This window comes from Pleurodeles waltl, chromosome 11 (genome assembly GCF_031143425.1).
Source record: "Pleurodeles waltl isolate 20211129_DDA chromosome 11, aPleWal1.hap1.20221129, whole genome shotgun sequence".
Classification (NCBI taxonomy): domain Eukaryota; kingdom Metazoa; phylum Chordata; class Amphibia; order Caudata; family Salamandridae; genus Pleurodeles; species Pleurodeles waltl.
Genome location: NC_090450.1, coordinates 249,946,754 through 249,973,618, shown reverse-complemented (window position 1 = coordinate 249,973,618; position 26,865 = coordinate 249,946,754). Strand labels below are relative to the sequence as shown.

General features: G+C 45.7%; 1 protein-coding gene across 7 annotated transcripts in view; it reads left to right on the top strand.

Annotated features, from left to right (window-relative positions):
- MFF (mitochondrial fission factor) overlaps nucleotides 1-26,865 on the top strand; it is a 198,777-nt gene that overhangs the window by 152,162 nt on the left and 19,750 nt on the right. For all 7 annotated transcript variants that reach the window (XM_069213504.1, XM_069213502.1, XM_069213503.1 and 4 more), the window contains one exon: nucleotides 1,846-1,930. In XM_069213504.1, the coding sequence (XP_069069605.1) occupies nucleotides 1,846-1,930 (85 nt within the window). The remainder of the gene's footprint in view (nucleotides 1-1,845; nucleotides 1,931-26,865) is intronic.

Below are 26,865 nucleotides of genomic sequence, written 5' to 3'. Positions count from 1 at the left end.
TACCCTTAAAACCCCTTACTATCCTTTTAATGCTACCCTTCCCTGAACCCTAAAATCTCTTATTACATATTAACATTACCCTTCCCTGAACCCTTAAAACCCCTTACTATTAATTAATGCTTTAATTCTTACCAACTTTTTCACTTCACTTACTTGAACCAGATAACCCACACATGCCCCTTAATGCTACCCTTCCCTGTTTCCTCAAAACCCCTCTACTGTACCTTAACGCTGCCTTTCCCTGAACCTTAAAAACCCTTTACTTCCTCTTATTGCTCCTCTACCCTGGACCCTGAAAAACCCTTGCCACCTGTGAATCCTGCCCATCTCCAGATCCTAAAACCCTTACTGCCTTTTAAAGCTACCCTTTGCTGAACCGTTACTACCACAAACTACGCCTTAATTCTTCCTGTCCCTGAATCCTAATAATTTACCCTTACCAACCCTTAACGCTACTCCTCCCCGAATCTTAACCTCACCCTACTGCCCCTTTAAGTTACCCTTCGCTGAACCCTAAAAAAAAACGTATTACCGCTAACACTACCCTTCCCTCAACCTTACAAGCCCCTTACTACCACTTAATGCTGTCCTCCTCTGAATCCTATAACTCCTTACTACTGCTTAACGCTACCCTTCCCTGAACCCCACAAACCCTTTGCTGTCCCTAAACACTTCCCTGAACCTAAAAAACCCTTACCACCCCTTATTGCTATATTTCCCCTAACCCTAAAAATCTCTTACTGTTCCTTTACACTACCTTTGCCTGAACCCGAAATAACTTGCTTCACTTCTACTCTAACCCTCCCCAAAACCTGGAGCCCTAAACTACCTCTTAATGCTGCCCTTCGTTGAACTTAAAAATCTTTTACCACCCTTTCACACTACCCAACTCTAGACTCTAAAACCCCCTTCTACCCGTTAATATTACCTTTCCTTGAACCCTAAAAGCCCCCTGAATACTGCTTAACACTGCATATTCTGGAACCATTCCAATACTTCAGTAGTCCCTAACACTACTTTTCCCTGCATCCTAAAATCCCAATACAAATCCTCCGCCCCTTCATCACTGCACTGTAAATGCTTCTCAGCACTTCATCAAAAGGGTGCCCTGTTGTCACTTCACCCAATACACTTACTGTTGCCCTCAAAGGAATGACATTGTCTATTTTGTTTTCCTTTTCAGTTACATTTGCTTTTCTTTCTATTTTTTCGTTATGTGTCATTTTTATACGACCTCCTTCACCCCTCCACCACACAGTATTTTTAGGGAGATAAATCAAACCTCTGCTTATTATCTCTAGTGCCTTTTAGTTAGTTTCCCCCACCAGAGACTTAATTGCGTTACTTTTGATACTAAAATACTATCATAATGATATTAGCATTTAGAGCACAGGTTCTGTTTCACCTTTGGAGAGTTTTGCTGTTGGGGGTATTTACATTTACTTAGTGATGCACCTTTATTATGCTACTTTGTGGAATGCCAAATAGATTCCAAACCCCGGACATAGTTCTCATCCACTTCCTGCACTTCTCTTATGAAGTTTAAAGTTCTGGTGACCAGTTCCTGCTACACTTATTCAAGTACATCTGACTTTGTGAATTACTATTACCTTGCACCAAAGTGAGAAAATAAAACAGAGCAGCTCCTTCATTTTCACACCTGCTCACTTTTGAGGTTTCACTGAAATGCAGGCTAACATTTGCAACAGAAAGGGATTGTGAAAGAAGGCATATTTTTTATATTTTTACTATAATTGCATTATAACAAATACTTTGGTAAAAGTCAATGGGTTAAAAACAGATGTTGATCATAACCTCCTTTGTGTGTTGTTTTACCTACTTTAGGTATGGGCTTGCTACCTTAGACTCTACACTTGAAGGAACACCAGATGACATGACACTTGTGGATGCTGCTTCCCTAAGACGACAGGTATTACTTTAATTGCCAAAACAAAAAAGATATCTTATTTTTACCTACTTTACTCAATTCTGTAAATGTTTCCATTTTAAATAATTTATAATGCAAGGTCTTTTTATTCTCCTCTTCTGAAACGTACTCAAGTGCCAACAATTTCTGCTGTAGTTTTCAATTGGTTTTTCACTTGTTGGCTTGTGAAAGCTTACGTTTGCCTTCCAACCACTGTCCGATCCAGTCTATGGCTGACCCATACCCTAGGTGCATGTGTTTTTTTTTGGGCACAGCCATGTTACAAAGACGTGTTATGTATGCCGTTAAATACACTCACAATCCCTGAATGAAATGAAGATCAAATTCTTGACTACAGATTGCAAGTGCCATGGATCTCTGTTACACTCAAAGTTGTACAGGGTTGATTAGAGGGGCACAGCTCTCTTGCCTCTTTCTCTCATCCTTTATGCTTAAGAAGAAGGAGAGCTAAAAGAAGGATTTCCCAGCGTCTGAGTGTTTGTTTTCTTCAGACAGATTATTGGTTAAAATTCTTGTTTGCATTATCAGTAGTCATAAAGATACAAGAAATGTTCACCCTGCTCCTATAGAACTGCAGCTTTTGAGGTGTACCCTACTTCATAGAGTCTGTCTCCAGGCTAAAAGTCAAGTCAAACATGTTTCACTTGAGAAATATATGTGCCTGGTGCTGGGTTGTATTTTCCGTTAAACATCTGCTCCTCGTGTTCTCTGTACCTGTCTTCTCAGCAGATTTATCCACAGTCATTGTATTTCTTGACTTTCTGTTCTTTGGGTGCACCGGCCCAAGGTGTGCCTGCGAATGTGTATGTGAGATGGCTTGGGTATGACAGTCTTCCTTAACAAGTTCTCCCACGTCCTTTTCCCATTTGCCCTGCAAGGTCAGCAGGGAGGTCTGTGTGTTCCTTATGATTGTACCTTATGCCAGGACGCTGAGTTTCTTGTCCACCTGCCCATCCAGAGGTCTAACTTCTAGCAAGTTTTCTAAAGACACACACACCCTGAGTGCATGATGTAGCCTGGCATATCGTAGCCACTGTGTTTTGGCACTGGTATTCTTGCCTTAGGTAGGAGAAACGGACCACCCCATTTCCATCCCATACATCTGCCAGCGCGGACATGCCTGTGGCATTCCTTCCCGAGAACCCCTACAGAGCTGTTACTGGCCTTAGTCTGGAACCCTCCGATAGTGGTGTTTTCTGGAGTCAGTCTGTGTTTCCAGCCTGTGACGTTAGTTAATCTCCTCCACGTCTATACTACTGTTCTTATCGCCAGGCAAGTTTCGTGGTAATCTGTCCCCATACAACACGTTCAGCTCTGCCCTATTTTCTTTGAACGCCGGATCATCCCGTTCTACATAAACGCAATCATTCACCACACTGACTTGTGCAGCATTGTAGTATTTCCTTACATTTGGCAGGGCTATACCACCCTCCTATTTTGACCGTTGTAGTACTTTTAAGGTTATTCTGGGCTTTCCCCCCACCCATAGCAGAGTTCGCTTCAGTGAGTATATTCTTGTAAAAAAAAAAGCTTCTGGGATTTTATAGGGGCTATTTTTAAGTAAATACAGAAATCTCAAAAGTGCTGCTATCTTAAACATGGCCGCTCTGTCTAACAGAGAAAGCGGGAATGCTTGCCAGTGTTTCACATCCTGTTCTAATCTTTTGAGTTGGTAATCAAGGTTGGCCTTATAAAATGCGTATGAGTCCCAAGTTATCCAGAGCCCTAGGTATTTAAACTGCAATGGCTCCACCCTCAGTAGCAAAGTGAGCGTGCCTGACCATTAGTGTCCCGCTACCGGGAAAAGCATCAATTTGTCCCAATTTATGGTAAAACCAGAATGTTCCTCAAATATCCAAACAATCTCTCCCAGTCTGTCTAGAGATTGGGTTGCATTGGTCAGATATAGTAAAATATTGTCTGGGTACATTGAGATATATTCATCTTCACTCCCACCTCCAGGCTATCCCCACACCTGTGCATCCATGCGCACGCACGCCGCCAACACTTTTATGGCCAATGCAAACAGCATCGGCGAGAGCGGGAAACCCTGCCGTTTGCCCCTATGTATGTTAAATACCTTTGAGATGTGCCCATTAACCTTCATTCATTACCTTGGGACGGTTGTATAACAGTCTGACCCATCTGATTTATTTAGGACCATATCCCAGCTTGGTCATAACCCTGAAGAGGTAGGCCCATTCGACCGAATTGAAAGCTTTATTTGCGCCTAAGGAAGAATTCACTTTCCCCACTGGTGAATCCTGGGCAGCTACCAGGTTATTATACAGCCTCCTTAAGTTCAGCTTGGTGGAGCAGCCAGGTAAAAAACCTGTTTTGATCCCGGTGTATTAGCTCCTGCATCACCACCTTCGATTTATTCGCTAGAAGTTAGCCAGTTTCTTAACATATACGTTTAGTGGTGATATAGGTCTGTAGGAGTCCCTCCTGTCCAGGGGTTTACCTGCCTTTGGGATCAGTATTACTGTAGCAACATGCATATCCTCTGATAACAACCCTTCATGGATGCCTGTCTTCCGCCTCAGTTTCTTGAACAGCTCAATCAGGAGCCTTCCCTGATTGCATTTGACTCATTGCAGAGTACTACTTCCTCCACTTTAGTATCCAGCTCAGGATCTGCCGCTCGGTCACACCCCCTCCATTACTTCCCTTCCCCCCCCCCCCCCCCCACCACCACCCAAGCCCCCCGAATCTTCTCATGGAGCAATCTTTTCCATCTTTTATGAAATGTAGCACATCTTGTTCGGGAACTCGTAATTGGGATCTGTAGAAGGATTCCAAGTACCTGGCACACTCTTCTTCTATTCTCTCACTATCTCTCTCTCTTATCATGTCCCCAGTGTCTGTCTTCACTTCCCAGACAGTCACATTCTCTCTTTCCCTACTCCTGAGCCATGCTAGTAGTTTGTTTTATTCTTCCCTTCAAAAAGACGTTTCGTTTTTGCCAGATAGGATGTTCTCACCTCATGTTTGGCTACCATCTGGTACTCTGCCTCCTTTAAATTCATGGCCATTTTCCCTGTAGGGATTGGGCCGAATGCATATTCCTTCTCTAGCTGAACCAATTCTCCCTCAAGTTTAGCATGCCATTCTCGTTTGTCTCCTAGCTCACCAGTGATGGTAACCCCTCTAATCGTGGCCCTTTATCCTTTCCTTAGCCCCATTGAACTCTTCACTGAGTACTTATTTTCCTCAAAATAATATTTGGTTGCTTTATCTAAGCGCTAGCTTCATGCTTGCTGGCAAGGCACCATGTTTCCATTTTCCCTTGAGTTTTTGTGCCTTAATAATTAACATAGCTATCAAGGGGGCATGGTCACTGAGACCCCTAGCCAAGTAGTCTACTTCACTAAATCCGGAGTGCAAGTCACCGCTAGTGAAAAGGTAGTCTATCTTTTTGTGCATTTTGTGGGCCCCAGAGTGGAAGAATATTCTTTCCTCCGGATGGTAAGTCCTCCATGCATCACAGAGGCCCCGTGCATGTATGAATCCTGCCAGTTTCCCTCTAGTGGCCTCTTCCTCCACCTTAACGCTCATCCTGTCCAGTGTAGTAACCATTACCAAGTTCAAATCTCCCCTCATCAGTGTGCTGCCCAGTTTCTGCAGTGTTTCTATCTGCAGGCCTGGGGTGGGGGGGATACACTTTAGCTAATGGGGTTTCTTCTCCGTTGTGTTTATCCAGAATTGCAGTGTAACAACCATTTGTGTAAGTCCACCTGCGTTTTGCATGGAATGGGAGTGTTTTTCTAAACAATATTAGGACCCCACCAAGCCCTAACTATATTGCGCATAGCCAGCCAGTCTATATATACCTCACCCCATGCTGTTGTGTTGTATATCTCCTAAGTGTGTCTCTTGCAGGTACACAATGTCAGGTTTATTTGTATTAAGGGGCTTTTGCACTAGACTCCTCTTTACTTATTTCCCAGGCTGTTAACACTATGATATTAATGTCAAAGAGTGTGTGTGTGTCATGGTGGATATAATGGACTCTCCAATAGTATCTGGCTTCCCGTATGGAACATGGCAAAGGGTCTTTCCAGTGTCAGGTGTAGTGTGCCATCGTAAAATTCCGTCCAAACTAAGCCCCCACCCTACCTCACCTTGCAGTGATTCTAGAACTAACCACCCCCCTCAATTCATGGCATTTATACATCCCAAACCAAAATGTTAACAAACACATTAATGCAGTTGTTGCTGGGGTGCAGCTGTCTACCTCGTGCCAGGCAGTCAACTCAACCGTGACATACCCAAGTAATCTCTGGTGTATGAAGTATTGTAGGAGCATGGCCCCAACACCTGCGTCCCAAGGCCCTATCTTGTCTTACCAGACCCTGTCTTAGGTGTTCTGCCGTCAGCACCGGCATCTTGTCCTCCTCCTGCTCCATTTCGGTTTGTTCCGAACTGCTGCCTTCTCCCACTGGGGCAAGGGATCTCCACTTGTTAATGCTAAGAGCAACTGTGTAGTGTCACAGCTCCTGGACAGTTAGTTTCTTCGCAGCTTTCATCTGTGCCTTTGTGGGGGAGGAAACAGAATTCCTCAGCCCCCCATCCCCCTCTCCCTCCACCCCCCCCCACAAAAACACCTCCCCCATCTCTTCCATATAATTTTCCATCTTTCTTTTCTCACTGTGCCTGACCAAAGGCTACTATTTACAAGCCAGGACCAAGTATCCTGTGCATTTGTGAAAAAGCGGACTTTCCCCTCATGCTCCACAGTCGCCAGGAACAACAGAGAGTACTTTAGACCATTTTGTCTTAATATTTTATTGACCTGTACATAGGATCCTTCTTGACTCTGCACTAAATCTGTATAGTCCGGTACAGATGCACTTTGTGCCCTTCCATGGGCCGTGTTTTCTTGTTGTTTGGAGGATAACATCTCTATCCCTGGAGTTCATGAGGCTCACTATGATCACGTGCGGTTTCACCCCGGGCCGCAGGGGATATGACGGAACACTATGCGCACGTTTCACAGAAAATAATCGGGGGGAGGGTGTTACCTTGTGGGACTGTCTTGTCCTGCCATTCCTCCAAAAAGAGTTCAATGTTGGGACCCTCCGATTCTCTCTTTGGTTGCAGGGCTGTACCATGGTCCAGCTAGACTGCCCACCCATTCTTATTATTTGCACCAGACTAGGTGGTAACCAAGATGTACCACAGGTCTCCCAGCCACAACAGTTTGTCCTAAGCCGGGAACCAATAGCCTCCTTACAGTCAGGCAATGGGGGAGGTGGGGGTTTAGGGCACATCTGTGTATTCCCTCCCTCTCAACCACTGGGGGAAGGCTATGTGGTAATGAGGGCCTCTTACAGCAGGTTTGGCCCAAAGTGTAGCAGGTATGGCCCCTGTGCAGCCGCTGTCCCATACACACTGAGCGGGCCTTCCTGTCCCAGATTACTATGCAGTTCTCCAGGTGTCTCACTCTGTATTAGGCCATGTTACTTGTGAAATGCAATGAATGTGAAAAGGTGGGCTGATGAAGCTTTTACCCCTCCAAGGCCAATACTGGGTACCGGCTACAGTCTCACTGTGCGAGGGGTCTTCCTCGTTCTGTTCCCAACTTCTCCACTGCCGTGCTCATTTACGGGGCTGCACTGTTCCTTGGAAACTTTTCCCCCCAGTGTCTTACGACTGCATGGTGTCATACAGGCCCTTTGGCCATCCTCGCTCTCTCCGCCACTTGTAAGGCCCTGCCGGAGGTGCCGGGCCCCATCTCTGCCTCTCGGCTGCTTTGCTTCACTCTCTTTAAGTCACTCTCTTACAGAATGTTGGCTGTGTATTTGCACCGCCACCTAGACCTGTTGTCCAATGCACCCTTGCTGCCTTTTCTGGATTTCTCAGAGTTTCTCTTGGCAGCTGCCTAAAAGTCCAGGGGACCACCAGCAGCTATGCGACTCAGGGCGTGTCTGTGCAAAGGTCCCGCACCTTCCGTACTATCATACCGGAGGAGGCAACAGCTGGATCCAGAACGCCAGGTCCCGGGTTTGCCAGCGCATTGCCACCTTTTTTTGGGCATCCCAGCATTTTGTGAGCGTCCAGTGTGCTCCTGGCGGGCCCCGTTTTGTACCCAGAAGTGTTAGTTCTGAACTGTTTTTCGTCCTCCGTGACTAAATAGTACCGTCTTTACCTCCACTGGGTGCAGGGTATGCAGCCTCTCTTCGGCAGAATCTGGTATGCAGCCTCTCCCTGACAGGGTCCACGCCACTCTCCAGCAAATTATTCAGGATCAGCAAGATGTGATGACAGATGGGTGCTAAAAATCGTCTGATTTGGTTATCCCCAAGCCCCTCCTTTACACCTCCCAGAAATGCCACGTACACCACATCGGCTACTGAAGAACCACATGTCCCTTCTCTGGTAAGAAGTTCAGGTTCTCTTGGAGAAGTGAGCTGTAGAGAGGGTACCAGCATCTGAGATTGGGGCTGACTGCTCCTCATGTTACTTTCTAGTGCCAATGAGGACTTTGTCATATTTTAGAACTCTGCCTCCTGAATTTTTCCTCAAGCAGAACAAGTTCAAGATGCTCATCTTGGCCCAGCTTCTTCCGTCCCAAGATGCAGGCGACTGAATTGTAGCATTGGATTTGCAGGATGCTTATTTCCATGTCCCTGTCCTGCAATTCCACAGACATTACCGGAGGTTTCAGGTAGGCCATGGCACTTTCAGTTCTCCATGCTCCTCTTTGGCCTCACCAGTGATCCTCCAGGTTTCACGAAAGTGATGGTGGTGACAGCTGCCCACCTGTGGAGGTGAGGAATACCAGTGACAAGTGGTTGTTAAAGATGGGCTCACTTCAAACTTTCGTAAACCACCCCCAAAAGTCTGCCGTCCAGGAGACATCCCTGAGATCTACTATAAACATGCCAAAGTCACATCTGCCTCCTCCTTCACCAAGACCTTTTAAGTAGAGACATGCTGGATGTGGTGCTGTTTCAATCCATCCCTCCACCTCAATGAGTCCAGCATATTCAGGCTTTGATCCCAGTGTTTCAACCCTTGACGTAGGTCTCAGTAAGAGTAGCTCTGAGGCTTCTTATCCTCATCACCTCCTGCATCACGTCAGGTGGCACATGAAGGCTCTGCAGTCAGATCTGAAGTCTTCTTGGGCTCAGCACCATGGGAACCCATCTGATTCCATCCAAGTGCAACAAAACTGTGAAAAACCTTCAGTGGTGATTACTGGACTGCAGTTGGACCAGCAGCAGATTCTTCTCTCTACCGCACCCTAAAAATAACATTTGTGACAGATTCATCATTGCTTGGTTGGGGAGACTATCTGGAATAGATTGTAATCAAAGAACTCTGGTTTCTGGACAAAACCTGCATTCCCGTTGAACTACTGGAGGTGCTGGTGATCCGCTCCGCATTAAAGGTTTTTCTCCTATCCATCAAGGGGGAACGACTGCAGGTTGTTACAGACAAAAACCACTGCCATGTGGTATTGCAACAAGCAAGATGGCGTCGGGTCATGGACCCTATGACAAGAGGCTTTGCGCCTGTATCTGGCCAAGTAGTCTGGGCATCTCTGGTCGTACAGCACATAGAAGAATCTTTTGAAACGCCGGGATAGGTGACATCAGCTGGCATTGCCATCAGATCACAAATGTTATGTTATGTTATTTTTATTTGTACCGCGCACAGCTGCCCCAGCAAAGGGGCGTCCCGGCGCTTTGAGAAGGTAAACACAACACAGCACTAAAAGCGGGCAAAAGAAGATAAAACACAACAGATAAGCTTAAACAAATAAAAAGGTCTTAATAGCCCGCCTAAACTGAAGGAGCTCATCAATGGCCCGGATTTGTGGAGGAAGAGAATTCCACCAACTCGCTGCCAGGACTCGAAAGGAGCGGCCCCCAATTCTGCTCAGCTTAAAGCGCGGAACCACTATGACAAATGACAGCTACATTCCGAGCTGGCACAGGGGTTCCAACAGTGCGGGGATCCCAACCTCGATATTTTAGCCACCGTCATGAACGTGCAATGTCCATGCTTTTGTGCGTTGGGTTTCCAATACAATTCTCCCTCACATATGCCTTTTAGGTGGACTGGAGCTTGGGACTCCTGTACACCTTCCTGTCTTCACCTCTCCTATCCAGTTTTCTGAAGAAGATCAGGTACGACCAGGCTCAAGTCATCTTAATGGCTCCATATTGAGCCAAGGATGTGTGTGGGATACAGTACCTGTGACTGGTGGCATCGTCTCCCTGTCCAGTTGCTGAGATTAAGTGGCGACATTTCACTGATTTTGACCTTCATCTTGACGTAGTAAGTGTTAATCTGCTACCTAAGTGTCCTTCTGTCTATTCTGGGTGATGGGAGAAGTTTGTTGCCAGGTGTTCTTCTGGGCATATCCAAGTCTTACAAGCCCAGTAGTCTAATGTTCTTGTGTTTTTATCTTGTTTTTAGCCTAACAAGCTCTTGCTGTGGTAATTGTTAAAAGCTGTTACCTTTACCAGCCTTTCTACAGTTGCCTGATCTGCCATCTTTGGTCACCGGTTATGATAGAGGTGGTCAATATGTTTCCACCATAACCCTTTGTGATAACCCAATGGGAGCTCAACCTGGTTCTTACATTTCTAATGTATACTCCATTCGAGCTGGTGCACAGCTGCTCCCTGAGATTGTTAACATTGAAGACAGTGTTCCTCATTGCATTCATATCAACTCTTCAAGTGGGTGAATGGCAAGCGCTTTCTGACCACCAGCTATATACTACTTTAGTCCCGAATAATTTGGTGCATAGGATCAAGTCAATGTTCCTCCCAAATGTTTTAACACCTTTCCATATTGGGCAGTGCATTACTGTACCAATGTTCTTTGCTTCTTTTTATCCATCCAAGGAGAAAGAAGTTTGTTCGCCTAGACCCTAACAGAGCTCTACGTTTCTACATTGATCTCACCAAGGATCACCGGGTGTGCATTCAGCTCTTTGAGGGTTTCTCAAGCAAAGAAAGGAAGAGCAGTGCAGTAACAGATCAACTCCAGGGGGGATTGTTCTTTGTATGAAGGTCTGCTACAGCCTGGCCAAGAAACAGCATCCAGAAGGCCTGCAGGCTTGTTCCACAAGGGCCAAAGCTGCTACCATCGCACAGGCGCATGGAGTGCCCATTTTGGACACCTGCCAAGTTTGACATGGCCCTCACTCCACACGTTCATGAAACCCTACTGTCTTGATCAGCAGGTGCAGCGGGAGGGTTATTTTGCCCATTTGGTCTTGAGGACTTTCTTGTTTGAGGCATTCCACAGACCCAGTACCTGCCTTGGTATGTGTTCACCACATGAGGAATCTGCAGTTAGAAGTGTTGATTAGAAGAGCAAGTTACTTACCTTCGATAAAGCTCTTTTTGGTGGGTACACTGTCTAACCACCAATTCCTCACATGCTCACCCTTCTCCCCTTCTGTGTAATGGCTTCTCTAGTCCATGCTAAAAAGATCCCAACTAGAGATCTGCACACTAGTATAACCTCATTTCTAAAAGATATAAGTCCAATGGTGTGGAAAGATATCAGAAAGAAACTAACATTGACGTGTGATGTGACAGGATGGAGCCCCATAACAGCACCTACCAACATGCAAGAGAACTGCTCAGAAAAAAATCCCAGAATCAGTCATTCGTCTGGGGGTGTTCACAAGGTGAGGAATCTGTGGTGAGCTTAGAATCCACCAGATAGAACGCTACTGAAGGTAAGGAACTAGTTCTTCTAGAACAAAAAGTACCCCCGCGTTTTGTTCGTTTCAAATGCTTTACGTGTTACTATTAATCTATTATGATGTTTTCAGGTGCGCCTCACATTTGTCATCCATACAGAATCATAGAGCTTCTAGCAGTTCATTAGAACACTCAGGAAAATTGCAGTTGATCACTGGGAAGTTACCTGATAGACTGCTGCTGGTGTTGAAAGCGCATGTTTTGGTGTGCATGTCAGAATGTTTTACTGACCTGGATGAGAACAATATTTAAGAACTTACAGGAAATGTGTCCCCATTTTAGCTTTCTAGAGCACCAGTGATAATTTCTATGACAAAATTAAACGTTTCATTTTGTTCATTTCGACAGGGAATGCTTTACGTTTTATCATGTTGATTCCATAAAGATGGTTTTAGGTGTGCCACAGTTTTGTCATGAATACAGATTGTTAGCACTCCATCCCTGGCTGCTAACACAGATATGGCTTGGTGGGGTAGCGAGGTGAACCTGCTTCATGGGATTGCTTTCATTCCCTCTCTTTTAATGGTCACTGAAGCAAAAGATGCCTTCGCTCTTAGGTGGGAGGCCCATTTGGAGGATCTGGAGATCAGGGGCTTTTGGTCTGCAGAGGAGCAGGGGCTTGACATTAACCTGCTGGAACTGTGGATGATTTATCTGGCGTTCCTCCCCTCCATCCAAGGTTGTTCCATCCAGATCTTGACAGACAATGTGGCAGCGAAGTGGTATGTCAGCAAGCAAGCAGGAGTAGGTTCTCAAATTCTTAGCTTCAAGGGTTTGAGGCTGCGGTGTTGGGCACCCCTCCAGGTCATATGGTTAACAGCATCACCTAGCAGGTCTCTAAATGTCACAGCCAACAGTCTGTTTCGCTGTTATCTTGCCGATCACTAGAGATGTTATCTACTAAAGGTAGTTCAGGACATCTTTGCCATTGGGGCACTTCTCAGGAGGACTTGTTCGCTTCCTCTAAAAATTCTCAATGACAGCAGTTCTGCTCCCTCAGTATCTGTTGAAGGGAGCTTTGGGGGACACATTTAGGTTGAGCTTGAGCTTTCAACTGTACTGCATGGTTCCCCACATAGCCTTGATTCCTTGGGTTCTGAGAAATCCAAGCAAGACTATATGCCCAAGTGCTTGTGATAACCCCAGTTTGGTTTAAGAAAGGTGTGGTATGGGGACCTCCAGTACTTCTCCCTATGTTCCCTGCTTAATCTGCAGTTCAGATCAAATCTTCTCTCCCATTTTAAAGTATGGTGTGGCATCCCAGTCTCCACCTCCATGCCACGAGATTGAGCCAGGAGAGCTTAGCTACTTCCAGCTGCCTCTGGAGGGATGGACATTATTCTGTTGCTTTCTGCCCCTCCACCTGTTCTGTTTACTCTGGGAGTTGTAAAGGTGTTGTTTGTGGCATGCAGACAACAGTGGAGTTCCTTTATAGGCTTGTTTGTCCCAGATTCTGCAATTCACACTCTCCCTAGCCCAGTGGGGTTGTGCACTAGGTTCTGTTAAAAAGTACCTTGCTTTGTGGTTGAACTTCCTCTTTCCCCTTTCCTCTGTGTCCCTGATGATCCTCCTCTATTTAAATCTCCTATCGTTATTCACGAGGCTGACAAATCTGTATCCGTCAACTCACTTTGTTATGCTCTATGGACCTTAGCCTTGTTTTGCCTTTTTTGACGCTGTCTCTATTTGAGCCCCTCCACAGTTGACAGCTCCACTTGTTAACAATGAAAACATTTTTTTGTGGCAATCCCCTTAGTTGGATGCATGGGTGACTTGCAGGCCCAGAGTTCCCATCCACCGTTCACATGCTTGTGAACCAGGTATGCCTTCCTTCCTAAAGTGGTCACTCCCTTTCACTTAGGCCAGTCCAGTCCACCCCCCTGCCAGCCTTCTTTCTTCCACCCCATACCAAAAAGGAGCCAAGTGGCTCCATAAATTGGATCCTATGGGGGGGCTGTCGTCTTCTACCTGACCCACACTATATAATGTACTATTGTTTGACCAGCACTTCATCTGGTACTGCGGTTCCAAGAAAGGCAAAGCGGTCTATAATTGAATGCTGTCTGTTCCGTCTGCATTAACATCTGTTATGCTCTGGCTAAGAAAGAACCTCTGGAAGGAATCTGGTCTCATTCCACTAGAACCAAATCCTCATCCTCTGCCCTTGCCAGAGAGATTCTCATCACAGAGATTTGCAAAGCCAGCTATGCTGGCATTCCTATGCAGTCTTGATAAGCATTACTGCCTTGATTCTGAAGTGTAGGATGGACACTTAGACAGATCTGTTCTGCAAGACTTCCTCATTTAACCATCCATTAACTGTACTCCAACGAAGGGTACTTGTTGGGAATCACTTCTACAGTTCAGGAATGTGCAGGTAGAGTTATCCATCAGAAGATACAGTTATTTGCGGTTATGATCTTTCTGGTGGGTGTGTTATCTACCATGAGAGTTCTCATCGACCCCACCAGCCTCCCCGTTTGATGGATGCATTGTAGGAAAAGATTATTCAGGTCCCAATTGAAGTTTAGTATTGTAGCACTCGTTGATGCTAGTTCATTTATGTGCCTTAAATGCTTGGAAATAATGGATGGAAAATGACATTGTTGCTCCGTGGCGGGCACTATATGGCTTCAGCTCGGTCATTTGATGTCAGTTCAGGCATCAGTACGAAGCCAGAGTGTAAGTCTAAAGAGCGTTGAAGTTTCTGCTTCAGTCTGGAATTATTATGCAGGTTAATTATTTCCAGATAGATAGCTCATCCACCAGATAGATTGTTACCAGAGATAAGTAACTTTTTCTACATGATGTGCCCAGCCAAATAGGATTGACGAGTCCCCTTTAAAGAGGCCAGAACATATCTGGACTCCAACTGTCTAGATATACCTAACTTTATAACCTCTTAATTGTTAAGTTGAGTATCTCTTAAATGTGAATTTCTTAAATGGCTCAACAGAATTACACCAAATAGCAAAAATATTTTTTTCTGAGTAAAGTTATAACTTTCTTCCAAACTTAGTGTAATTCCATTCAGCCTTTTTTTTTTATTGATTCCCAAACTTTCCAATTGAATTTAATATGAGAAACCACTGATTTGGAAACACCTTCTTCTTTGTGCTTGATCAAATGGCACAAAACTTCACAGGAAAGAAGCTGAGGTGGCGTAACTTTTTTTTTTTGGAATGTTTCATGAAAGTACATGCACCACAGGGATTACCTCTTTAGGTTGAGCCTAGGCAGCGCGCAAGCACGCTCTCGACATGTAATCTATATCTGTGGGCTTTAACCAAACCCATCTCACACCCATCACTTTCATTCGTTCCTTGGCCTGCCCTTCAAAGTTCCCTTGATTTCGTAGGTAAATGCTTCACGTTTGTCCCACCTTGAGGCTGCTTTGTTACCGTCTTGCAGACTGACTTTGCTACGTGGATTGTTGCACGGTCAGCCATATTGCTTAGTGTGGTGTGTTCTTTTTTCTTTTACCTCAGCACTTCGTGCCGTATGTTGTTTCTTCCACTTCCTTGTTTTCGGCATACTGTTGTTTCTTTATGGTGTTGAGCGCTTTATATGAGGATGTGAAGTTTCATATAACACAAACTCGACCGGAAGAGTGCTTTACATGACTATGTGAAATATAATATAGCGCGACCTTGTACTTATTTTTTTTCTTCTTCAAACAGCCATATTACTCTTGTGTCCCCTCCCTTATAACCTGAATGCACAGCGTATAACGTTTCTGAAAACGCGCCTCACGCTTAATTTTTCAACCTGTGGCCTGATCTTTAAGTAAAGCAATGTTCCCCTCGCCAGGTGCATACACTAGTCAACATGATCCTTGAACAGGTTGAGGGTTTTCAAGTGGCAAGACAAAAAGCCCCTCCACGAAGTAGGAACAGGTTAATTCTGAGAGTTTTTTAGCCAGGGTTGTTAGGGATAATTTTGCAGAGATAAAAACATGGCTAGATGAATATGCAAGTGAAAGGTGAATATAGAAGGCGTTTTGAAGAATTACCAGTTATGTAAAGAAGGACATTACCTTGCGCCCGCTTCCTCCTCCAATGGTGAAAACAGATCCATACGACCTTCCTGATGTTCAGGAAGACCTCGTTTGAAAGGGGAGACTCTCAGCTTTCAAACAGGGTTTCCTGGCCCTTGATTGCAGCTGTGATCAACTCCCCCCCCGGGCTAAATTTAAAGAAAGAGAAAAAAAAGAAATTGACAGGGGTCACCCATGAGCATGGTGACCCCCTGTGGGGGCAATACTTTTTTTTGTAGTTCTCTGGTTTCCCTGGGGGCCACTATATAGATAGATATATCTATCTATGTAGATACATATATATATCTATGTGGATACATATATATACATATATGCGCACATATTGTGTGTTCGATGGCATGTGTAGCAGCAGATACACATGCTATGCATACGTCTGCCATCTAGTGTTGGGCTCAGAGTGTTACGAGTTGTTTTTCTTTGCAGAAGTGTTTTTGAGACACGGGATTGAGTAACTCATCCTCCGCGGCTCCATTGCGCATGGGCAGCAACTCCACGTTCTTTCTTTCCGCCATCGGGATTGGACGTGTTTACTTTCGCTCCGATAGATCGATTAGGAAAATCTTGAAAACTCTTAATTTCTCGTTGGTATTGTTTCAATCACATTACACCTTCAATCGACACTTCCGTACCGTTGAAACAAACATCTTTACTCGCCCTTCGGGGTGTTCGCGTGCCCAACTCTGGCCTGGTCGAGCTGACCGCGTGGAAGCCTCATGGATCAGACTCCATTGCGATTCAGTCCTCAGTGCCATTCTAAAATCCCTTATACGGACCAACACCTCGTCTGTAATCTCTGCCTTTCCCCCGATCATCAGGAAGAAAATTGAGAGGCCTGCAGATCCTTCTGGTCAAAAAACACACTCCCGGACAGAAGAGCACGGAGACTCGAGATGGCATCAAAAAGCATCTCGACATCGAAGAGGAAGAAATCATGCAGACCGCAGTCTCCGTTCGAGGATCCGACTAGGATTCTGAGGAGGATAGACCGGTCACTGCAGGACAGCATGTGAGTACGCCTGCCCCTGTGTCATCTAAGCCCAAACATAAGGCCTTGCGAACACCACTGCTGGAAGGCCATGGCTCGACCTGAAAGAAAACGCTCGGTGACCAACTCACCAGCTCAGCACCGAAGAAGGCCACCCCTCCGAAGCCATCGGACTCGAGTCGAAGCTCCGTTTCAGAACCGAGCAAACACCGCTCTTCCAAGTCGAAATCTCGAAAATCCTTTTCGGAGCCGAGACCATCTTCAACCCCATCTTTTTCGATAACGAAAAAGCCAGCTTTGGAGCCAAAAAAACCTAGTTATACTGAGGAGCATGGACTTTCAGAAGCACTTAGAGAAAGCCAAAAAACTACTGAGGAGGAATCATAAATGCAACCAATCATGGAAGCAATGGATGAAAGGCAAGCCAGGATTCATATCTATAAAGAAACTGGCAGGATTTTAACCGCACCTCCTCCAAAACCAAAGAGGAAATTAGGCTTTCAGGAGAATTGGACACTACACAGCCTCCAGCTAAAGTGTCAAAAACAAAGGAGAGACCTCCACCTCCTCAATTTTCTCCTCCTCAGTCTCCACATCTACATATCTCTCGTCCTACCAGTCCTACACCTATGCAGCCACCATCGCACTCATTTGATTAGCAGCAAAACAATGTGGATCCATGGAAGCTTTATGATCTAGACCCCATTCCAGACAATAACCCAGATTGCTATCCCTCTAAGCCTTTACCACCAGAGGATAGTACAGGCTACACTCAAGTGATAGCTAGGGCGGCAACATATCATAATGTCACCATGCATACTGAGCCATTAGAGAATGATTTCTTATTTAATACACTCCTCCACACATGCAACATATCAGTTGCTTCCTATGCTCCCCGGCAAGCTAAACCATGATGACCAGATATTTAGAGAGCCAGTAAAGGCAAGAATAATTATTCATAGAGTGGAGAAAAAATATAAGCCACCTCCTACTGATCCTGCCTATATTAGGAGAGAGCAAACTCACAGTCAGGTGATGCACCCCTAACAGACAAAGAGAGTAGAAAGTTTGACACTGCAGGGAAAAGGGTGGCATCTCAGGCAGCCAACCAATGGAGAATAGCCAACTCATAGATGTTGTGGGCTAGATGTGACAGGACCCACTGGGACGAGATGAAAGATATAATCCAGCATCTTCCCGAAAAACAGCAAAAAAAGGCACAACAGATAGTGGAGGAAGGGCAAGCCATCACTAACAATCTAATTAGGTCAGCCCTAGACTCTGCAGATACAGCAGCCAGAACCATCAACACTGCTGTAACCATAAGGAGACATGCATGGTGTAGGTCTTCAGGATTCAAACCTGAAATCCAACAAGCAGTGTTGAATATGCCATTCAATCAAAAACAGCTTTTGGCCCCAGAGGTCGACACTGCTGTAGAAAAAATGCGGAAGGATTCAGACACTGCAAAAGCCATGGGCGCACTGTACACTACACAATACAGGGGATCCTTTCATGAACCCCAGTTTAGAGGTGGCTTTAGAGCCCAAACTGCGGAGGCATCCACATCGCAGCCAAAGCCGGCTTACCAACCTCAATACCAACGAGGTGGTTTCAAAAGCACTTAGAGGCCAGTACCCCAGAGGCAGGGGAAAATATCAAATACCAAAACAGTCCTCACAACAAAGTAAACAGTGACTTGTGCCATTCCTTTCCAATCCACACCTCCCTTGTGGGGGGAAGACTGTAAATGTTCCACAACAATTGGCTAAACATTACCACAGACAACTGGGTATTATCGATTATCCGCAATGGCTATTGCCTAGGATTGATACAAACTCCACCAAACATTCCACCAAAACCACACAGGCTATCCACAGACCGTATCACTCTGTTACAGGAAGAAGTCAAATCTCTATTACTCAAACAAGCAATAGAAGCTGTGCCACAAAATCAAGTAGGGATGGGAGTTTACTCACTGTATTTCCTCATTCCCAAAAAGAATGGAACCTTCATGCCAATATTAGATCTCAGAACCCTCACTCTTTACATCCTGTCAGAACACTTTCATATGGTAACACTAGAGAATGTTATCCCACTACTTCAGCAACACAATTTCATGGCAACATTAGACCTCAAAGATGCGTATTTTCACATACCCATCCATCCTGCGCACAGAAAATATCTCAGGTTTGTCATTCAAGGAAAGCATTATCAGTTCAAAGTGTTACCCTTTGGAATAACAACAGCTCCAAAGGTATTCAACAAAGTGCCTGGCGGTAGTCGCAGCCTACCTAAGAAGTCAACACATTCATGTCTTCCCATATCTAGACGATTGGCTAATAAAATCAAACAGTCATACACAGTGTCAAAACCATGAACATTATGTAATACAAACCTTGCACACGCTAGGGTTCTCATTAAACTACCAAAAGTCACAACTACAACCTGCGCAAATACAAATGTATTTAGGGGCAGTACTAAATACTCAAAGAGCGCTTGCAAATCCAAATACGCAAAGAATACAAGCATTTCACAATATATTGGCACAAATACAGACAGGTCAACAGGACACTGTCAAATTGGTCATGAAAGTATTAGGCATGATGGCATCATGTATTGCAATTGTTCCACATGCAAGACTAAACACGCAGCCCTTACAACAGTGCCTTGCACAACAATGGTCACAAGCACAGGGTCAACTTCAAGATCTAGTGTTGATAGACCGCCAAACGTACATGTCCCTTCAGTGGTGGAATTCCACAAATCCAAACATAGGGCGGCCATTTCAAGACCCTGTGCTTCAGACCATACTTACAACAGATACATCAATGATTGGCTGGGGAGCTCACCTCAACAATCACAACATTCGAGGACAATGGGATGCCCAACACAAACAGCTACACATAAGTCACTTAGAGCTGTTAGCTGTCTTCCTAGTACTCAAAGCTTTTCAGCCTCTCCTTAGTCACAAGAATGTCCTGATCAAAACGGACAACATTACCACCATGTATTACCTAAACAAACAAGGAGGGACACATTTGTCCCAACTCTCCCTCCTAAATTTGGGAATGGGCAATACACAACCAAATTCACCTGGTAGCACAATACATTCCAGGGATACACAACCAATAAGCAGATGTTCTCAGCAGACACATGAGTGGGAGATTCACCCTGAAGTACTTAAAAAATACTTTCAAAAACGGGGAACACCAGACATAGATCTGTTCGCCACCAGCGAAAGGTCCGGGATATTTGCTTATGCTTTTCTCCCTCTCCCACTCATTCCATTTCTAGTCAACAAATTGCGTCACAACACGCTCAATCTGATACTCATAGCTCCAACATGGCCATGTCAGCCGTGGGACACAACACTACTAGACCTATCAGTAGTACCACACTCCAAACTCCCAAACAGGCCAGATCTGTTGACACAAAACAAAGGGCAGATCAGGCACGCAAATCCCAACACACTCAAGCTATTTGGCGGAGTGTTACAAGTTGTTTTTTCTTTGAGGAAGTCTTTTCATGTCATGGGACCGAGTGACTCCTCCCTTTCGGCTCCATTGTGCATGGGCATCGACTCCATCTTAGATTGTTTTCTTTCCGCCATCAGCTCCGGACGTGTTCCTCTTCGTTCCGTTATTCGAATCAGCAAAAGACAAATAATCCTCGAAAAGCGTTGGTATTGTTTGCGATTGGGAAACATCTTGCATCTACACCGACGAAACACAGCTTCGGTGGCCCTTCGGGGCTTCTGCGCCCAGCTGAGGCCTGGTCGGCCCGACCATAGACGTCGTCGAAGCCTAATGGACCGGACCCCTTTCATATATTCCATTTTCATGGACATCTCTTTTCTTTATACTCTATCACACCTACCTTACCCTCTGCGGTAAAACAATCTAACATGGAGTCGATGCCTATGCGCAGTGGAGCCGAGGAGGAGGATTCACTCGATCCCATAACTCGAAAACACTTCTTCGAAGAAAAACAACTTGTAACATTCCAAGCCCAACACTAGATGGCAGACGTATGCATAGCATGTGAATCTGAAGTGGAACATGCCACGAACAGATGTACACTGGGCAAGTGACATTTTTATATATATATATATATATATATATATATATATAGATCACTTTTGTCAATGCATGTGTTGTTTCCCTGGGGGCTGCGATCGGCCCCCTGGAAAACCGGGCCCTCATATAAAAGTGATATATATTGCCACCAGTCTTGCAGTTGCAGCTTGCGTCTCCAAAGCAATGCAACTACTTCAGCAGAAGCGTTTCAACTGTAGCTTTTAGGCAGTAATAAAAAAAAGTCAAGTACGTTTTGTGATTATGTTTCTGCTACAAAAGGATCAGACTTTTATCTAGTGGCAGTTTTGATGCCAAAAAGTGGCGCAGAAGGTTTATATGCCTACTGTGAAGAGCAAATCTGTATTTTATGTAGATAGGTGAGTACATTAGTAAAGTCAGCCATTAACTACACTATAATATAAATGAAATGTATGTGCTTGGGGGGGAGGGCTATGGAGAGATGAAGGGCACTTTTGCTGGATGGTAGTGAGGGAATCCGAGGAGGAGGTCACGGGAGTGCGAGCACCAATAATGATTGTTGGACTGGGCACTAGAGGTACTGCTCAAGCCCTCACTCGGGTTATAGAGGACAGCTCTGAAGTAGGATCAGAGACTGAGACAACATCTGAGAGATCTGAGAATGGCGCAGACTCTGGGAGTGATTTTTCAGTCAGAGGAGTCCCATTCGATAACTCCTCTTCCAGTAATTATGAGCGAGGTGATGAGGACAGTCCTGCTGTCCCTTCGCAAGCACAGTCTGTGCAACGGGACAATAGCGGATTAGCCCAATCCAGAGAGCAGGTGCATGCGGCGGCAAGCACACAGAGAGAGAGTGCTCTCTTGGGAGAACCCCAATTTTAATTCAGCCCTAAATTCCACCGCTCAAATCAAATTGTGGAGACATCAAAATTATCTATCACAAAACAAACTGGTTTAGTAAGGCAGGCACCTGTGTTTTTGGTCCTGGGCTCGGCGGCCATATAGGGAAACATACTAAACCCAGAAATCCAGGGTAGTCCACAGAGGGATGACTTGTGTGGATTCCCCAAAGTTTTCTTACCCGGCACATCCTGCAAAGCTGAAATGTTGATAAAAGCTCTATTTTCTCTTGCATTTCTGTCGCACAAACTACAGGAATTTGCTGGGATCCACAAAAGTCCTACCACCGAGTGTTTTCCCACCTGTCCTGATGAAAACACTACCCCACTTGAGTGTCTGTACCTCTTCCCAGCTTTCAGAAACAGGCAGACTTGAATCAGAAAACCCAAGTTCGATGGCATCTGTCGCTGTAGATACGCATGTTCTGCAATAGCTCGCCATCTGGTGTTGGGCCGGAGTGTTACAAGTTGTTTTTGTTCGAAGAAGTCTTTCGAGTCACGGGACCGAGTGACTCCTCCTTTTGTCTCCATTGCGCATGGGCGTCGACTCCATCTTCGATTGTTTTTTTTCCGCCATCGGGTTCGGACGTGTTCCTGTCGCTCCGAGTTTCGGAACGGAAAATTAGCTAATTTCGGAAGATTTTCGTCGGTATTGTTGCGTTCGGGATCGGCGTACTTAGATTTCACACCGCATCGAAGAGCTCCGGTGCCCTTCGGGGTAGTTTTTCGATCCTCCGTCGGGGCCTGGTCGGCCCGACCGCGTGCTGAAGAACGCCGATGGAACGGACCCCGTTTCGTTTCTGCCCCAAATGCCACAATAAATACCCCTACACAGACCAACACTTGGTCTGCAACCTGTGCCTGTCACCTGAGCACAGCGAAGACACCTGCGAGGCCTGTCGTGCGTTCCGGTCCCGAAAAACACTCCGAGACCGTCGAGCCAGAAGACTTCAAATGGCGTCCGCACCGACAGCCCAACGGGAGTTCGAGGAACAGGAAGAAGAAGGTACCTTCTCGTTCCAAGACTCAGACTCCGAAGGATTCGACGACACACAAACCGTGAGTAAGACGTCGAAAACCACACAAAGAAACATTTACAAGGCCCAGGGGACGCCACTGCCACCAGGCCATGGCTCCACCCATAAATTCGGTGACCGACCGTCGGCACCGAAAAAGGCCAAAACAGTGCCGAGATCGTCCGACTCCGGTCGAGACACCGGCACGCAGCCTTCTCGGGACCGAGAAAGTGCTGGAGACAAGCCTCGACACCGAGATGCCGGTGTGGACACGGCTCGACGCCGAGACAGCGGCACCGAAACAGATCGACGCCGAGAGGTTTCGGCCCCGAAAAGGAAAAAAGTCACCTCGGAGCCGAAAAAACACGCAGACAAAGTTTCGACGCCGAAACAAACTGCAAGCGACCCAGCTTCAGGCTCTTATACAGAAGAGCACTCGCTAACCTCCCAAATGCAAAAGCATAGGTTTGAGGAAGAGCTACAAGCAACTGATGTGGACCATACGCAAAAGCGTATCTTCATTCAGCAGGGGACAGGAAAAATAAGCACCCTTCCCCCCATTAGGAGAAAGAGAAGGTTGGAGTTCCAGACGGAGCAAGCACCACAACCAAAAGTGGTTAAAAGAATTACACCACCACCCTCTCCTCCGCCCGTGATTAACGTTTCACCAGCACAAACTCCATCTCACTCCCCAGCTCACACCACCATGAGCCAGGGTGACCAAGATCAGGACGCATGGGACCTATACGACGCCCCAGTGTCAGATAACAGCCCGGAGGCCTACCCTACAAAGCCATCTCCACCAGAAGACAGCACCGCGTACTCTCAGGTGGTGGCTAGAGCAGCACAATTTCATAACGTAAGCCTCCACTCAGAACAGGTCGAGGATGATTTCTTGTTCAACACACTCTCCTCCACCCACAGCTCCTACCAAAGCCTGCCTATGCTCCCTGGTATGCTCCGGCACGCAAAAGACATATTTAAGGAGCCGGTCAAAAGTAGGGCAATCACACCAAGGGTGGAAAAGAAGTATAAGCCGCCTCCTACGGACCCGGTTTTCATCACTACACAGCTGCCACCAGACTCTGTTGTTGTAGGAGCAGCTAGGAAAAGGGCCAACTCTCACACATCTGGAGATGCACCACCCCCAGATAAAGAAAGCCGCAAGTTTGATGCAGCTGGTAAAAGAGTCGCAGCACAAGCTGCAAACCAGTGGCGCATCGCGAACTCCCAGGCACTACTTGCGCGCTATGACAGAGCCCACTGGGACGAGATGCAACATCTCATTCAACATCTGCCCAAGGACTTCCAAAATAGGGCGAAACAAGTGGTTGAGGAGGGACAGACCATCTCCAACAACCAGATACGTTCCTCCATGGACGCTGCAGATACAGCTGCACGGACAATTAATACATCTGTAACTATCAGACGGCATGCATGGCTCCGAACGTCTGGATTTAAACCAGAGATTCAACAAGCAGTTCTCAATATGCCTTTTAATGAAAAAGAACTGTTCGGTCCAGAAGTGGACACAGCGATTGAGAAACTCAAAAAAGATACGGACACTGCCAAAGCCATGGGCGCACTCTACTCCCCGCAGAGCAGAGGGAATTACAGCACATTCCGTAAAACGCCCTTTCGAGGGGGGTTTCGGGGTCAAAGCACACAAGCCAGCACCTCACAAGCAACACCGTCCACTTACCAGGGACAGTATAGAGGAGGTTTTCGGGGACAATATAGAGGAGGGCAATTCCCTAGAAATAGAGGAAGATTTCAAAGCACCAAAACCCCTACTACTAAACAATGACTCACATGTCACTCACCCCCTCCACACAACACCAGTGGGGGGAAGAATAGGTCATTATTACAAAGCATGGGAGGAAATCACTACAGACACTTGGGTTCTAGCAATTATCCAACATGGTTATTGCATAGAATTTCTACAATTCCCTCCAAACATACCACCAAAAGCACAAAATTTAACAACACACCATTCCAATCTCCTGGAGATAGAAGTGCAGGCACTATTGCAAAAGAATGCAATCGAATTAGTGCCAGACACACAAATAAACACAGGAGTTTACTCACTGTACTTTCTGATACCAAAGAAGGACGAAACGCTCAGACCAATCCTAGACCTCAGAGTAGTGAACACTTTCATCAAATCAGACCACTTCCACATGGTCACACTACAAGAAGTATTGCCATTGCTAAAACTACACGACTACATGGCAACTTTAGACCTCAAGGATGCTTATTTCCATATACCAATACACCCATCGCACAGGAAATACCTAAGGTTTGTATTCAAAGGAATACATTACCAATTCAAGGTACTGCCTTTCGGATTAACAACCGCACCAAGAGTCTTTACCAAATGTCTAGCGGTAGTCGCTGCACACATAAGAAGGCAGCAAATACATGTGTTCCCATATTTGGACGACTGGCTAATCAAGGCCCATTCGTTCATACAGTGCTCAAATCACACAAATCAGATCATACAAACCCTCTTCAAACTCGGGTTCACCGTCAATTTCACAAAATCCAAAATTCTGCCACGCAAGGTACAACAATACCTGGGAGCCATAATAGACACATCAAAGGGAGTAGCCACTCCAAGTCCACAAAGAATTCAAAATTTCAACACCATCATACAACGCATGTATCCAACACAAAAGATACAGGCAAAGATGGGATTACAACTCCTAGGCATGATGTCATCATGCATAGCCATTGTCCCAAACGCAAGACTGCACATGAGGCCCTTACAACAATGCCTAGCATCACAGTGGTCTCAAGCACAGGGTCACCTTCTAGATCTGGTGTTAATAGACCGCCAAACTTACCTCTCGCTTCTGTGGTGGAACAACATAAATTTAAACAAAGGGCGGCCTTTCCAAGACCCAGTGCCACAATACGTAATAACAACAGATGCTTCCATGACAGGGTGGGGAGCACACCTCGGTCAACACAGCATACAAGGACAATGGAACGTACATCAAACAAAACTGCATATCAATCACCTAGAACTTCTAGCAGTTTTTCAAGCACTAAAAGCTTTCCAACCAATAATAGTTCACAAATACATTCTCGTCAAAACAGACAACATGACAACAATGTATTATCTAAACAAGCAGGGAGGGACGCACTCCACGCAGTTAAGCCTGCTAGCACAAAAAATTTGGCATTGGGCAATTCACAACCAAATTCGCCTAATTGCACAGTTTATACCAGGGATACAAAATCAACTCGCAGACAATCTCTCTCGAGATCACCAACAGGTCCACGAATGGGAAATTCACCCCCAAATTCTGAACACTTATTTCAAACTCTGGGGAACACCTCAGATAGACTTGTTTGCAACAAGGGAGAACGCAAAATGCCAAAACTTCGCATCCAGGTACCCACACAAACAATCCCAAGGCAATGCCCTATGGATGAACTGGTCAGGGATATTTGCTTACGCTTTTCCTCCTCTCCCTCTCCTTCCTTACCTGGTAAACAAACTCAGTCAAAGCAAACTCAAACTCATATTGATAGCACCAACTTGGGCAAGGCAACCCTGGTACACAACGCTGCTAGACCTATCAGTGGTACCCTGCATCAAATTGCCCAACAGGCCAGATCTGTTGACACAGCACAACCAAAAGATCAGACACCCAGATCCAGCATCGCTGAATCTAGCAATCTGGCTCCTGAAATCCTAGAATTCGGGCACTTACAACTTACCCAAGAATGTATGGAAGTCATAAAACAAGCAAGAAGGCCATCCACCAGGCACTGCTATGCAAGTAAATGGAAGAGGTTTGTTTGCTACTGCCATATTAATCAAATACAACCATTACACACAACTCCAGAACATGTAGTGGGTTACTTGCTTCACCTACAAAAATCTAACCTAGCTTTCTCTTCCATTAAGATTCACCTTGCAGCAATATCTGCATACCTGCAGACTACCTATTCAACTTCCCTATATAAAATACCAGTCATTAAAGCATTCATGGAGGGCCTTAGAAGAATTATACCACCAAGAACACCACCTGTTCCTTCATGGAACCTAAATGTTGTCCTAACTAGACTTATGGGTCCACCTTTTGAACCCATGCACTCCTGCGACATACAGTTCCTAACCTGGAAGGTGGCATTTCTCATCGCCATTACTTCCCTG